Source organism: Ips typographus, linkage group LG1 (genome assembly GCF_016097725.1).
Source record: "Ips typographus isolate SLU linkage group LG1, UJ_Ityp_2.0, whole genome shotgun sequence".
Classification (NCBI taxonomy): domain Eukaryota; kingdom Metazoa; phylum Arthropoda; class Insecta; order Coleoptera; family Curculionidae; genus Ips; species Ips typographus.
In genome coordinates, this window is record NC_138422.1 from 21,964,376 (window position 1) to 21,980,706 (window position 16,331).

General features: G+C 35.7%; 2 protein-coding genes across 3 annotated transcripts; both read right to left on the reverse strand.

Moving 5' to 3' along the window:
• Window positions 1-6,493: 6,493 nt before the first annotated feature.
• On the reverse strand, window positions 6,494-8,644 carry LOC145724497 (UDP-glucosyltransferase 2-like). Its single transcript, XM_081972818.1, has 2 exons — window positions 7,160-8,644; window positions 6,494-7,111 (listed from the first exon to the last, which is right to left on the reverse strand). The coding sequence occupies exons 1-2, from the start codon at window positions 7,980-7,982 to the stop codon at window positions 6,618-6,620; spliced, it is 1,317 nt and encodes a 438-aa protein (XP_081828944.1). The 5' UTR covers window positions 7,983-8,644; the 3' UTR covers window positions 6,494-6,617.
• Window positions 8,645-8,796: 152 nt separating this feature from the next.
• LOC145724487 (UDP-glucosyltransferase 2-like) lies at window positions 8,797-15,293 on the reverse strand. Of its 2 annotated transcripts, none has more exons than XM_081972805.1 (3): window positions 14,896-15,293; window positions 9,463-10,287; window positions 8,797-9,414 (listed from the first exon to the last, which is right to left on the reverse strand). In XM_081972805.1, exons 1-3 carry the CDS (start codon window positions 15,128-15,130, stop codon window positions 8,921-8,923), a joined length of 1,554 nt encoding a protein of 517 aa, XP_081828931.1. In that variant the 5' UTR covers window positions 15,131-15,293; the 3' UTR covers window positions 8,797-8,920. The 2 variants fall into 2 exon arrangements, with proteins under 2 accessions (XP_081828931.1, XP_081828922.1); XM_081972796.1 differs by lacking the exons at window positions 8,797-9,414; window positions 9,463-10,287 and adding exons at window positions 11,100-11,717; window positions 11,766-12,590 and having other exon boundaries at window positions 14,896-15,286.
• Window positions 15,294-16,331: the final 1,038 nt, after the last annotated feature.

The following is a 16,331-nucleotide window of genomic DNA, read 5'->3' on the forward strand; positions in this document are numbered from 1 at the left end:
TTTGCCAGCTTGTCAAAATGTTGTTCAGTAATTTTTACTTTATTTGATATCAGAAATATTTACTAATTATATATTTGTTAAATATAATTTTTTTTAAATATTGAAACATGTCTAAATAAGCAAAAGGTTGGTGCAAGAACTAGCAAGGAAAGGTTTTTCTATTTTTGTATATCCTCCACGTTCAGTAAACCAACACGAGTCGAATGGAATTAAATCGGGCGGCCCAGCAGTCCTATTTCAAATTCATTTCGACATTTCAACATTATTGATGTAAGTTTTCGATGTCGTTTAACTTTTACATGCGATATGTTATAAAGATGTATTTTTGCTTAAACTGCGGTCATTGGCAGTATATTATGAATAGAAGCGAGCGGATGTAAACTTAACATACGAGTAGAAACACATTTATATAATTAGGATCCAGTACGTGCTTGACATTCCAATTTATGAAAAGCCATGTAAGCTCTACTGTATGTGAACAACGAATCCACAATTTTTTACATTTAAAGAAAGTTTTTTTAAGGGTCTAAAATACATATTTCATGAAATTTTAGTTCATCAGGTATCTTGGTATACACTTGCAAAGGTTGCTTCTTCTTGACCCTTTGAAAAAAGTGAAACTATGTTTCAAGAAGAATTGCCATCATTTTGAATAATTTGTGTAGCTATTTTACATTTAGTCTGTTGAATTTCTTTTTTAACATGAACTTTGAGTCTGTATGTCCAAAAGCGGTTGCTTTTAGATTAGAATTGAATTTTAAATTTGTTTAAATCACCATTTTTCCACACCAGGAACATTGTATAAAAACAAAATTTGAACTGTCATAGTTTTACGCAATTTGTCTGTGGCAATACCTTGTAGCTATTTGTATACTTTGATCCTTCTACAAGTGTTGTATTTAGTATTATGGAAAATAACAAAAGTTGCTTTAATACCTAAATCAGAGGGAGCACCTTATGCCTAAGCAATAAATTTCAGGCCAATAAGCTTGTCGTCTTATACTCTCAAAACTGTGTAAAAGTGGATTTCTCTCTTCATCGATCGAGGCACATAAAAGACAATTTTAAATTTACTTGTGGTAAACCTACTAAATTGGCACCAAAACGCCAAACCAGAAAATACTAGACCTCATAATAAAAATTAAAAGTACTAGCCAATAAAGAATTGTTCTAGGATGATTTATTTAAAATATCTGTTTATAGTCTGGGTGTTCGAATTTACGTAATGGACATAATGTTAAGGCTATTTTACTGTTATACCTGTAAAAATAATAATTTTTATTAGAATATTAATGCTGCCATTACTTTTATAGAGGCATTGCAGAGGTTTACCAAGTTTTTCCATTATGAATTTGCGACAACGTACTAACGTCAACATATTAGGAAAATACCTTGTACAAAAAAGACATCAAAGACAAACTTTATGAAAATAATTTGATATCCAAAGCTTTAAAATTATCTTTCGTTCGGGTAATTGGGCTTCATTAATTTTCGTCTTAGCAACCAGCTAAATTAACCTTTTTCTTAAATACAGTACGTTTAAATAGTCTGTGAACTCTCGATTATATCAGTAGATTGTAAAGTTACCTAGACAAAATATTTTTTTTAAGCAAATTGTGATTTTAAAATCCTTCTAAAATTTGATTAACGGTTTGAGGAGCACTGTAATTTTTTTAGGGTTTTTGATATTACCAGATTTAGATTGTCAAATAGGATAAGAACATATAGTCGGGTTGCAAGCAAAATACATTAAGTCAAAATATCCACTTTCGAGTAATTTGACTTAAAAGATAGAGTATTTCAATTTTCATATGCATGTACATGTCTTGAAATGAATTTGGTATTTTAAGCATTTTAACTAAGAATTGCTTGAACGACTTAGTGGATTTTGCTGTAAAGAGGTTGCATGAAATGTGACCTGATGGCATAAGAACCTAAAATTTGAAAAAAACTTAGTGGCTTTCGCTTGTAACCCGACGATATAACTATTTTACTCTATCTTCAACCGTTTGCCTGATATTAGATGATATCAGTCTGTAGTCTAAAAAAATTTCAAAAAGCTTCCGTATGCTTCTAGAGCAGTTTAACAGCTTCACAAAAAGAGAATCGTCTACAAGGTTTCAAATTCCTTAGAAGCAGTCTAGAACCTTCAATGCCCTTTAAACTGTTCAAACACTTTCCAAATGCTCCTGAAGTAGTCTAAAAAGGATTTGAAATACTACAGAAACTCCACACTGTTTCTCAAGCAGCCGAAAGCCTTCCAAAAGCCTACGACCACCACCTCTGGGAAGGCCGTCCTGATGGTCTGCTGGTTTTCCATTCTTGGCGATTTTTGCCAGTTTGTGGTTCTCCATTCTGGAAATGTGCTCGTTTCAGTAGCGTCTCCTAGCGCGTGGTCATCTAACCACGTCCTCTGTCTTGCATTTTTTCCTAATTTGGTTGCTCCTTCTTTGATTCCAAAGTGTGTTCCCTGTGATCATTTTCAGTATTCTCATTTCTTTGGATAGCGCCATCCTTCTTGTCCCCTGTATCAGCTTCTGCCGTATCATGGGCTTCAAACATGCTTTAAAAAATAATTTAAAAAAATGGATTAAACTAGCTTGTTCATGACGTGTTCGAGCCTAATCCTGTCGACAGTTTTTGTCAAATATTTAAAGCACTGCAGGTTTGTTATACTTTATTGCCTTCTGTACAACCTGCCTGACAACACTGTGTCAATCGTCGAAGGGTTTTTTCGGATGCTGCTTTTCGTTTATTGAGGTGTTATTGAGAATGCATTTCTGCAGCATATGGGTGAATAATTTCATGGTCGTGTCTAGATGCGATATTCCTCGGTAGTTCACCGGATCTGAGGTTTTTTTTTTTTTTTTCGCTGGTTTCTTTCCGTTTTTCAATATTTTGGTGAATAGTTCGGCCAGCTATCCTCCTCCGCACCTCAGCTGTTCGTTGGAGACGTCACTAGGCCTGGAAATTTACCCTTTTTTAGGTGCTTCATTTCGGATATCACTTCATCCACCGTGCATTCTTCGCTGCATCCTCGATGACTATGGCTTCCCTTTGGTTCAACCAGCTTCTTGAGCATTCGTGCGTTTCTGTTCGTCCCTCTTTGTATACAGGTGGTCCATCGCTACATCCTCGATAACTATGGCTTCCCTTTGGTTCAACCAGCTTCTTGAGCATTCGTGCGTTTCTGTTCGTCCCTCTTTGTATACAGGTGGTCCATCGCTGCATCCTCGATAACTATGGCTTCCCTTTGGTTCAACCAGCTTCTTGAGCATTCGTGCGTTTCTGTTCGTCCCTATTTGTATACAGGTGGTCCATTCGGCTGCCGAGATATTATTTGATTGTACTGTGTCATTGATTTCTCTTTTGTTGCTCTTAGCATTTTCCATATGAGTTTTGGGTTCCATACAACTCACTTTCCATTTCTCTACTGAAGTTCTCGCAATGGTTGTTCACTCTGTTCCTTGTTTCGATATATTTGATGTGGTTGGGTGGGCCACTGTTAGGTGGGCTTTTTTCTTTTCTCGCAAGTAATCGCTATGCGATACGAATGCAGTTTCAAAACGTCAAACTCTCTGATGTGAACGTGCATCGGCCGATATACTGCTGTATTTAATAAATGGTTTGGGTAACTAACACCATCCAGGTTTGTATATAAGACTTGTCAAAAAATAGGGGTATTATAAAGTATGTATGAAGTATGTTCTGGTTTAACTAAAAGGGAAACTAGAGCAATTACACAAATTCCTCCTTCCGAATATGGTAAACTTATTTATAGCGGTACTTCTATATAACCAGTCTTAAGTGAACAACCTGTGTGATTTTTTTTTTGGAAGGCCGCTACATTATCGACAGTTCAAATTGGTAGAAAAGCAATTAGTGTAGCTCGCTTATTCCAAACCTGCTGATGTATGGCGCCAATTTGTCACAGTCGACGTAAAACTCTTTAAATTAGTGGCCGGGCACTTGTCCCGGAATAGAACTCTTTGATGATACAGGCGCACTAACGAATCGCTTCAATTAAATGCCGTGTCACTTTAACGTGTTTTCTTTTACTGCTAATTACGTTGATAATAAGGCGCAAAAAGCGCCGACCAATTAGAGTTGCCGTTGGTCTTTTCGACAAACACATACTACGCAAAAAAAAAGCAGTTGAGAATCTTTTGAGGTACGGATGCCCACAGCGCAACCGACCGCGAATTTTAGGAGTGCAGGTGGCGGAAAAAAGAAGACGAACTAACTGGGAAAACTTCCTGCAAGCTCCAGGTAAAAATCAAGCGAAACTTGATAAAGAAAGCTCGTTAGGGCTTTTTAATTGTCGGTCCAGCTTACAAAGTTGTTATTAAGTTTCCTTTCCAACGATTTTTTTTCGCTTTGCAATGGACGTTTTATTATTTCCGCTCTGGAAATTGCGAACAAAAGAACTGCATAATTTAGTTGTTAGGCAATATCTCTTTTAATAACAGTGATGTTATTAAAGACAAAGAAAATATCACTTACTTCGACACCAACTCTGTATGAAATAAAGAAGGAGCTTTGATGCCCCAACCTAATAAAATATTAACTTTCCACTATAAGTGTCAGATAATATGTCACATCTAAGAACATTTCAAATTGAAAATTTTTACTAAAACGGATATTGACCAGTCAAACCAACTTAACCTAACCCCAAATTGGGAAAGTGTATAAGAAACGACAAGAAGTATTACTAAAATTAATATAAAAGCAATTTTTTTTTAGAAAAACACAAATTTGACAATGTTTTAGTAAAATCAGGGTCGTTTAGATATCATCGAAAATATCATCAACAATTGTTGAACTTTGATAGCAAATCAAAATGCATTTGGTCAATTTTCAAGTAAATTACTGGAAAAAATATAAATATAATTCTGAGTTGATGGATGATTGAAGGAGACCCCAAAAGATTCCGTGTGCTTCTAAAGTAGTTGGAAAGCTTCCAAAAATGTCTAGAATCGCCTAGGAGTTTTTAAATGCCTCTACAGCAGTCCAGAACCTCCAATATACGCCTTAAACTGTCCAAAAACCTTTTAAATGTTCCTGAAATAGTCTAAAAAGACTTCAAAGGCTTTCAAAACACCATAGAAATCCCTAAAGCTTTCAAAACAGTGTCGAGAAGCTTCCAAATGTACCAGAAACATGTTAAAAGCTTCCAAAAGTCAAAAAGCTTGCAAATGATCTTCAACTAGTCTAGAAGCTTTCAAAATAGAAAAAAGTTTCCAGATGCCATTAAAGCAGTCCATAACCTTTAATACGCTCTCTAAATTGTCCAAATAGGTTTCTTAAAGCTTCTAAAACACTATAGAAATTTCAAAATGTTCCTACAGCAGTTAAAAACCTTCCGAAACAGTCTAGCAGCTTTCAAAAGATTTTAGAACAGCTTCCCAATGCTCGTGAACTAGTCTAGAACCTTCCAAATGTTCCTGAAATAGTATAAAAGTTTTCAAAAACTTTCAAAACTGTAGGAAACTTCAAAACACAGTCTATAAGCTTCCAAATGCTCCTGAAACAGCTTAGAAGCTTCTAAAAGTTTTCAAAAGAGTTTAAAAACATCTGTACGATTGTAAAACATTTTAAAATATTATAACAATTTCTAGAACCGTCTAAGAAAATGCATCTAGAGCAGTCCAGAACCTTCAATATGCACTTGGAACTGTCCAAAAACTTTCCAAATGCTCCTTTGTTTAAAATGATTCAGACTAAAAGTTTAAAAAAGGTTGTCTAAAAAGATTTAGAATCTCCAAAATACTATAATCTAGAGTTTTTAGGACAGTCTAGAAGCTCTCAAATTATTTAAAATCTGGCTAAAACCTTCGTATATCCGTATGCTACTAGAGCTGTTCAATAAAAAAATTTCTAAAACCGTTTAAAAACTTCCATATGCCTCTAAACCAGTCCCTAACTTTCAATATGCTCTCTAAACTGTCCAAAAAGGTTTCCATAAGCTTCAAAAATACTATAGAAACTTCAAAATGCTTGTGCAGCAGTTGAAATCCTTCCAACACTGTCTAGAAGTTTCCAAAAGCTTTTGGAATCTACTGACTGACTGTTAAAGTTAAAATCCAAGTAAAATAATGTTTCGGAGAAATTTAAAAATAAAATACGTTTTGAGCATGAAGATAATATCCAAAAAGAACGATATTGCAACAAAATAAAAATAATCAAAATCAAAGTTTTAAAATGTAGTGCTTGCTACTCTACTGGGAGTGCAGATTTTTTACGTAAATTTATATTATAGCTTAATATTATAAACAACTTTTTTACTTATTTATAAAATACATATGTTATGCTGATGACACGACTCTAATTGTTGGGGAACAGCAAAAACAGACCGGAACATATCGAGCTGACTAACCTAAAAAGTAGAATGTACTGATAATGCTAATTTTGCCCTATTATTAGTAGTATCAATATAAAAGTAGGGAAGTTTTCAAATTATGCATAGGAATACAAGGAGAAGAAAAACAAACTATTACAAATCAATGATCTTGACAAATATATAATGAAGTAAATGTTACTGTATTCATTTTGAGTATCAAAGCAATAATAATTACCTAGAAATAAGAACAATGGACCATCTTATTTTGTTACTGAATTTATTCAGTTTTAAGCTTTCTGCAACACTTCATACACTTGTACACTAATTGGGTTATCAGCCAACCAGTAATCAAAACTACACCGCAAAAAACCACAAACACATCAACCATATAGTACTTATACCAAGCAAGTTTTCTCCCAGCTACTTTCAAATGATCAGCTCCCTTATGTCTCATAACGTACTCCATCCAGTATACAGCGTAATCCAGAGGTTTCACTGGTCGATCGTGAAATAATCCAGATATTTCTTTTGCCTTCTGTTTGTAGGTAGGATTGTTCAGGAGTTGCTCGATCATCCAGTTTAAATTAGTTTCTGTGAAATTTTTGTCTGTGTAAGGCAGTCTAAGGGCGAAGCCTTTACTTTGGGCTAGGTAAGCATTGTTGAACTGGTCAATAAAAACTGGAATGGTTAATGCTGGAATACCATGGTAGATTGCTTCCATGATGCTACCATGTCCCGCGTGGGTGATGAAGAGTTTAATGTTAGGGTGAGCTAAAATTGTAAGTGTAAATAGACGTAAATACTTCACAAGCTAATTACCTAGAATGTCTTGTTGTGGGAACCATTTCCTAATGAAAACATTAGGAGGTTGTCCAGGTAATTCCTCCTCATACTTCCACAAAACTTTTACAGATAACCTGCGAAACACCTCCAAAAATAGCTGTTTCCTTTCAGGACTAAAGTTTTTGCTCTTAACATGGGAGCCCATACTAAAGTAGATCACTCCTTCTGTAGAGTTGTCCATAAAATTTTGCAAGTCTTGGGGAAGCTTCTTGGGAAGGTCAATATGAAACCCTCCAATCTCTACCACGTTAGGCACTGTCGGGGTGGGAAAACGAAAACTTGAATGACTGCCAAGCATCAATAAATCCGCAGCACAATGCACTTCTTCTGCTCTAGGCACTTTAATCCCTTCAGGAAACGGTATAGCTTGGATAATATGGTCGTGTGCAGGAAACTGCACCCAGTAGTGATGGTAGTAGTCATACAAGTAAAACAGTAGATTATGAATCCTCTGGATCAGGTTAAGCCCATTAGAAAAGTCTCCAATCATGTGATAGTGTGGCACATAGGAAAGTGGTAGAAAGTTGCCAGCCATACCATTCAACCAGGTTTGAACACCTCCATTGCCATTGAAAACCACCAGAGGACAGTGATATTTGGATCCCAAAGCTAGTGTAGCATCTCCGTAAAGGTATTCTGTTACCACCAGGTCAAAAGTGTGGTTTTCTTGGAGAAATTGCATCACATTCGGATGGTGGAAAGTTTCGTTGTAGATAGGTAAGAAGACTTCGAAATCGTGAGTGCACTGAGATATGGGGAAATCTTCAGTGGTTTCCAGGAAAGGTACTGCGTCCAGCATTTCTGCATCATAAATATGGTTGTAAAAGGTTATAATGATTTTATATCACTATGCATACTAGAAATCAGACTAAATTAGAGTTACGTCAATGGGTTCTTTGTGCCAACCTATCAACCACAAAGAAAACTTTACTTACAATAACAGTGTTGAAATGATGGTTGGCAACATTGCCAAGTTTATGAAAATATTGAGTTATCAATTGTAAGACAGTGGGAAGAACTAATCAGTAATTCGCAGTGCCCTATTGCAACTTGTTGTAAAAATCAGTATTATTGATCAACTGATGATTGGGTATAAATGAAAATAATCCCAGATACTGAAGGGAAACTATAGCAAGATGGAATGCGGTTTTCCAAGAACTACTCGATGATGACAGACAGGAAAAATTAATATAAAAGACACAGAACGAGAGTTAATGGGAACAACAATGACCAAAGAAGAGGTAACACATGCAGTACGAATGACAAGATCTAATAAAATATCCAGGACCCGATGAAATTTTAGCAGAAAGACTAACTAGGCATATTTGTAGACATATATGGAAATGTGAAACATTTTTTTACGTAAATTTATATTATAGCTTAATGTTATAAACAACTTTTTTACTTATTTATAAAATATATATGTTATACTGATGACACGACTCTAATTGTTGGGGAACAGCAAAAACAGATCAGAACATATCGAGCTGACTAACCTAAAAAGTAGAATGTACTGATAATGCTAATTTTTCCCTATTATTAGTAGTATCAAAATAAAAGTAGGGAAGTTTTCAAATTATGCATAGAAATACAAGGAGAAGAAGAACAAACTATTACAAATCAATGATCTTGACAAAGATATAATGGAGTAAATGTTACTGTATTCATTTTGAGTATCAAAGCAATAATAATTACGTAGAAATAAGAACAATGGACCACCTTATTTTGTTACTGAATTTATTCAGTTTTAAGCTTTCTGCAACACTTCATACACTTGTACACTAATTGGGTTATCAGCCAACCAGCAATCAAAACAACACCGCAAAAAACCACAAACACATCAACCATATAGTACTTATACCAAGCAAGTTTTCTCCCAGCTACTTTCAAATGATCAGCTCCGTTATGTCTCATAACGTACTCCATCCAGTATACAGCGTAATCCAGAGGTTTCACTGGTCGATCGTGAAATAATCCAGATATTTCTTTTGCCTTCTGTTTGTAGGTAGGATTGTTCAGGAGTTGCTCGATCATCCAGTTTAAATTAGTTTCTGTGAAATTTTTGTCTGTGTAAGGCAGTCTAAGGGCGAAGCCTTTACTTTGGGCTAGGTAAGCATTGTTGAACTGGTCAATAAAAACGGGAATGGTTAATGCTGGAATACCATAGTAGATTGCTTCCATGATGCTACCATGTCCCGCGTGGGTGATGAAGAGTTTAATGTTAGGGTGAGCTAAAATTGTATGTGTAAATAGACGTAAATACTTCACAAGCTAATTACCTAGAATGTCTTGTTGTGGGAACCATTTCCTAATGAAAACATTAGGAGGTTGTCCAGGTAATTCCTCCTCATACTTCCACAAAACTTTAACAGATAACCTGCGAAACACCTCCAAAAATAGCTGTTTCCTTTCAGGACTAAAGTTTTTGCTCTTAACATGGGAGCCCATACTAAAGTAGATCACTCCTTCTGTAGAGTTGTCCATAAAATTTTGCAAGTCTTGGGGAAGCTTCTTGGGAGGGTCAATATGAAACCCTCCAATCTCTACCACGTTAGGCACTGTCGGGGTGGGAAAACGAAAACTTGAATGACTGCCAAGCATCAATAAATCCGCAGCAAAATGCACTTCTTCTGCTCTAGGCACTTTAATCCCTTCAGGAAATGGTATAGCTTGGATAATACGGTCGTGTGCAGGAAACTGCACCCAGTAGTGATGATAGTAGTCATACAAGTAAAACAGTAGATTATGAATCCTCTGGATCAGGTTAAGCCCATTAGAAAAGTCTCCAATCATGTGATAGTGTGGCACATAGGAAAGTGGTAGAAAGTTGCCAGCCATACCATTCAACCAGGTTTGAACACCTCCATTGCCATTGAAAACCACCAGTGGACAGTGATATTTGGATGCCAAAGCTAGTGTAGCATCTCCGTAGAGGTATTCTGTTACCACCAGGTCAAAAGTGTGGTTTTCTTGGAGAAATTGCATCACATTCGGATGGTGGAAAGTTTCGTTGTAGATAGGTAAGAAGACTTCGAAATCGTGAGTGCACTGAGATATGGGGAAATCTTCAGTGGTTTCCAGGAAAGGTACTGCGTCCAGCATTTCTGCATCATAAATATGGTTGTAAAAGGTTATAATGATTTTATATCACTATGCATACTAGAAATCCGACTAAATTAGAGTTACGTCAATGGGTTCTTTGTGCCAACCTATCAACCACAAAGAAATCTTTACTTACAATAAAAGTGTTGAAATGATGGTTGGCAACATTGCCAAGTTTATGAAAATATTGAGTTATCAATTGTAAGACAGTGGGAAGAACTAATCAGTAATTCGCAGTGCCCTATTGCAACTTGTTGTAAAAATCAGTATTATTGATCAACTGATGATTGGGTATAAATGAAAATAATCCCAGATACTGAAGGGAAACTATAGCAAGATGGAATGCGGTTTTCCAAGAACTACTCGATGATGACAGGCAGGAAAAAATAATAGAAAAGACACAGAACGAGAGTTAATGGGAACAACAATGACGAAAGAAGAGGTAACACATGCAGTACGAATGACAAGATCTGATAAAATATCCAGGACCCGATGAAATTTCAGCAGAAAGACTAACTAGGCATATTTGTAGACATATATGGAAATGTGAAACATTTTTTTACGTAAATTTATATTATAGCTTAATGTTATAAACAACTTTTTTACTTATTTATAAAATATATATGTTATACTGATGACACGACTCTAATTGTTGGGGAACAGCAAAAACAGATCAGAACATATCGAGCTGACTAACCTAAAAAGTAGAATGTACCGATAATGCTAATTTTTCCCTATTATTAGTAGTATCAAAATAAAAGTAGGGAAGTTTTCAAATGATGCATAGGAATACAAGGAGAAGAAGAACAAACTATTACAAATCAATGATCTTGACAAAGATATAATGGAGTAAATGTTACTGTATTCATTTTGAGTATCAAAGCAATAATAATTACGTAGAAATAAGAACAATGGACCACCTTATTTTGTTACTGAATTTATTCAGTTTTAAGCTTTCTGCAACACTTCATACACTTGTACACTAATTGGGTTATCAGCCAACCAGCAATCAAAACAACACCGCAAAAAACCACAAACACATCAACCATATAGTACTTATACCAAGCAAGTTTTCTCCCAGCTACTTTCAAATGATCAGCTCCGTTATGTCTCATAACGTACTCCATCCAGTATACAGCGTAATCCAGAGGTTTCATTGGTCGATCGTGAAATAATCCAGATATTTCTTTTGCCTTCTGTTTGTAGGTAGGATTGTTCAGGAGTTGCTCGATCATCCAGTTTAAATTAGTTGCTGTGAAATTTTTGTCTCTGTAAGGCAGTCTAAGGGCGAAGCCTTTACTTTGGGCTAGGTAAGCATTGTTGAACTGGTCAATAAAAACTGGAATGGTTAATGCTGGAATACCATGGTAGATTGCTTCCATGATGCTACCATGTCCCGCGTGGGTGATGAAGAGTTTAATGTTAGGGTGACCTAAAATTGTAAGTGTAAATAGACGTAAATACTTCACAAGCTAATTACCTAGAATGTCTTGTTGTGGGAACCATTTCTTAATGAAAACATTAGGAGGTTGTCCAGGTAATTCCTCCTCATACTTCCACAAAACTTTTACAGATAACCTGCGAAACACATCCAAAAATAGCTGTTTCCTTTCAGGACTAAAGTGTTTGCTCTTAACATGTGAGCCCATACTAAAGTAGATCACTCCTTCTGTAGAGTTGTCCATGAAATTTTGCAAGTCTTGGGGAAGCTTCTTGGGAGGGTCAATATGAAACCCTCCAATCTCTACCACGTTAGGCACTGTCGGGGTGGGAAAACGAAAACTTGAATGACTGCCAAGCATCAATAAATCCCCAGCAAAATGCACTTCTTCTGCTCTAGGCACTTTAATCCCTTCAGGAAATGGTATAGCTTGGATAATACGGTCGTGTGCAGGAAACTGCACCCAGTAGTGATGATAGTAGTCATACAAGTAGAACAGTAGACTATGAATCCTCTGGATCAGGTTAAGCCGATTAGAAAAGTCTCCAATCATGTGAAAGTGTGGCACATAGGAAACTGGTAGAAAGTTACCAGCCATACCATTGAACCAGGTTTGAACACCTCCATTGCCGTCGAAAACAACCAGAGGACAGTGATATTTGAATGCCAAAGCTAGTGGAGCATCTCCGTAAAGGTATTCTGTTGCCACCAGGTCAAAAGTGTGGTTTTCTTGGAGAAATTGCATCACATTGGGATGGTGGAAAGTTTCGTTGTAGATGGGTAAGAAGACTTCGAAATCGTGAGTGTACTGAGATATGGGGAACTCTTCAATGGTTTCCAGGAAAGGTATTGCGTCCAGCATTTCTGAATCATAGATATGGTTGTAAAAGGTTATAATGATTTTATATCACTATGCATACTAGAAATCAGACTAAATTAGAGTTACGTCAATGTCAATTCTTTGTGCCAACCTATCAACCACAAAGAAAACTTTACTTACAAGAAAAGTGTTGAAATGATGGCTGGCAACATTGCGAAGTTTATGAAAATATTGAATTATCAATTGTAAGGTAGTGGGAAGAACTAATCAGTGCAGTGCACTATTGCAACTTGTTGTTAAAAATCAGTATTATTGATCAACTGATGATTGGGTATAAATGAAAATAATCCCAGACACTGAAGGTAAACTATAGCAAGACGGAATGCGGTTTTCCAAGAACTACTCGATGATGACAGACAAGAAAAAAATAATAGAAAAGACACAGAACGAGAGTTGGGAACCACAATGACCAAAGAAGAGGTAACACATGCAGTACGAATGACAAGATCTAATAAAATATCCAGGACCCGATGAAATTTCAGCAGAAAGACTAACTAGGCATATTTGTAGAACTATAACAGCAACTACACCTACAACAACAGCAACAGGGAAACGGAGATCAGCGGTGAACTAGTAGGAGAAGTCAGTAAGTACAAATACTTAGAAACTGCCAATGAAGATAATGAGTACACTGAAGAAATTGGGCAAGCCAGACCATATTAAACAGAATGAGAAATGTGTTTTACAGTAGAGATCTTAACTTACAACGAAAGAATATTGAGATAATACGTTTTCTTGGTGTTGCTGTTTGGAAAATATAAGTGAGCGACTGAAAGCATTTGAGATGTACAGAAAGAACATAAGAATAAGTTGGGTAGACCTAATAACAAATGAAGAAATACTAGGAAGAATGAGGAAGTAAAAGGAAATATTCAACACAATTAATTCAAAATGGTACAACTGTAGTTCTATTGAGTTGTTTAGAGCTGCGGCATTAAAAGTGTGAAAAGCTAACCTTCTGAGAAGAGATGGCACTTGAAGACGAAGAGATGAATGAGTAAACCTACTCTTGATGAAACTTGAACACTCAATCCTTTTGCTGCCATGTAAATAAAGTCAACTGAAAGTCGTTAATAGCTATAAATTCCCAAAACATTTTTCAAAGTACATAAAGGCTTTTTGTAGTAGTCACTTCACGTAGTCATTACTACTGTTTTTCTCTACAAATTTTAAAAATATATCAGTTTACACCTTTCATTCTGAAACGACTGAGAGTGGCTGAAACTAAAACATTAACTTTATGGTGTAGTAAATCTAGTCAAATGTAACTATTTATGTAAAGTCCACTAAACTAGAGATGAAGTAAACCTACTCATTCACCTCCATAAATTGGGTGTATTACTATCAAACTTAAATTTTTAAAGAAACCTATGAGCCAGTTTACAACTTTCAGGTTAAAACGATTTGCACTTGGCATGTGTTGCCTTTGTTATATTAGTTAAGGGTAATTAACGAGGTAAACCTAGTTAATAGTAGAAGCTAGATCAAACACACTTTGGCATAGTTTACGCCCTTGTTAAACCAGAATTAAGTAAGCAGATTAAGAGTGAACTTGTGGCGATGTAAATGAAGTCCACTGCAACTTAATTATTAACCTAATGATTTAGTACCCTTTATCATGTATTTATCAGGTTCAGGGTCAAAAGTATCACCATATTACAGTTTTCTCAACCTTTCGATTTCTATTCAGGCTTCTTCAGATATCTACCTACTCTATCTTATAATGTAGATAGCCAACATTTTAAATTTCAAGTGTTGTCTTTATTTTTTAGTATGATATTTGAAATCTTTACTACCATTGATTCATGGTCTGTCTGTCTGTGTCTGTAAAACTTGCACTGTAATTAGATAAGTGCACATAAACTCGATGTTATTCAAAATTATTACTAATTTTACTCCTATAATTGAGAATTATAAAAAAAAACTAGTTTTATTTGCTTTAGGTTCACAAACAACATTTTACACCCTTCATTTTGACAGAGATAAAATGAAAAGATCTGCATTTCGGCATCAATGCACATTTCTTCCACTGCAACGTCATACCAATTTAATTTGATTCTCAGTATACTGGTATATGGCTTATGTAATACAATAATATTTACACTTAAGTCAATCCAGGACAAAACAAAGTAATGCCATATAGTGATAACTGATAAGTTTTATAACTATTAGAATAAATATTGTTTTATGCAAGTTGTGGCAGTTTAATTTAATGTCAATTTTCTAAATAAAAAATTAATTATCAAATTACTGATTCACCATCATCTGTTATAATATTATGGTCAGTACCTTCATAATACTCAGCAAACCCAGTCAAAAGCACTGTTCTGTAAGTACCATTACGTAGCGGTCGTTGATTGGCGTGACCACTAATCACAGTGACGTCATGTCCGGCATCAGCCAATCCCGTCATTAGCCTGTTCTGTAGGATATTCATACTTTTCCCAGCCACCGGAAATACACCCAATATTTTGGCACTTTCGCACAGCAGTACGTTGAATAGTACCACAAAACCCACTTTCATTTTCTTGCTTACATTGATAAAACACTGCGCGTACTGGTTGATGCATCAGTACTGATTTCAATGGCTCCTAATTGAAATGTGGAATCCTGCGCTTTAGTAAGTAGGTACTTTGATATATCAAACCTTGAACGTTTTTCTGCTTGCATCAACTAATTAGTTCTGCTAATTAATGAGTCGGTTTTGCGGTTTGATGGCTAATTTATAGACAAATTGGTTCGATCGTTTTAATTCTCGCAGAGTGACAGAGACTGAGAAAGGTCTAAATTGCTGGTCGAACAATAATTAAAACATTCCTGTGTAGTGGAAAAACCGGTGAAACATTTGCATTTATATTACGTGCAACTAATTTGCTTGCTGAACTTAAATATTCAATGACCAGTGTTTACTTCTTTTAATTTGCAACCAGTTTTAGCAGTTTAAACCATCATTAGATCTATTATACAGAGTGCAAAAGAGATAATTGACCTGCTGTTATGTAACAAAACAGGTAAATTATAAGACAGATGTCTTGCACAACAATGATAGTATTATCGTTGGCATACAATTTGGATTTACCAGATCTACACAGTTATTCCGATGAAGCATGAAAAGAATAAACATGTATAAATACCTTAAAACTTAAAATTATAAGCACCTAACATCTAATCTGGTTGTTTTTGTTATAGAATCTGCCTCGTAAGTAACCTCAAAACAAATCAAAAACAAGTCTAGTTAAGGGCACAATCCGGGTAAGGACAATAGAGTCATTCCTCGTGAGGAATATAATCTTTACCATCACATTCACGTGATCTTATCATAGAATTATATCCTTCCTGGCTCTAGGAAGCTCTTCCACACAGGAAAGACTTCCACTCATCTCCCTGATTGGAGTTTGGATGGCAACTTCAAACTTTACTCAACAACGTTTCAGAAAACCACGTGGTTCGCTAGAGAACTGCCGCCCAAATTCAAATGCAAATAATACCAGTTAACCATCTTGAGAAAAACTAGGATTGACATATAAGGCCTTTGCGTTATCTCAGAACTCAGTTGGTACCAAACGGCAACAGTTCAAATAGAAGAACTAACATTGGATGATGTGGATCAGAAGGGGAGCCTGACAAGATGTCTCGTCTTGTCTCCGCTCCCGTTAAATCTGTACTCACAATCCATATTTAGAGAAGTATTAGTTAAAGTCTAAGGTAATATGAAGATAAATGAA

Coding starts and splice junctions, on each gene's coding strand:
- LOC145724497 (XM_081972818.1), bottom strand. CDS start 7,982: ATGCTGGACGCAGTACCTTTCCTGGAAACCACTGAAGATTTCCCCATA. Junction 7,112..7,159: donor CCCACAACAAGACATTCTAG/GTAATTAGCTTG, acceptor TTACAATTTTAG/CTCACCCTAACATTAAACTC.
- LOC145724487 (XM_081972805.1), bottom strand. CDS start 15,130: ATGAAAGTGGGTTTTGTGGTACTATTCAACGTACTGCTGTGCGAAAGT. Junction 10,288..14,895: donor GTTTGCTGAGTATTATGAAG/GTACTGACCATA, acceptor TTTATGATGCAG/AAATGCTGGACGCAGTACCT. Junction 9,415..9,462: donor CCCACAACAAGACATTCTAG/GTAATTAGCTTG, acceptor ATACAATTTTAG/CTCACCCTAACATTAAACTC.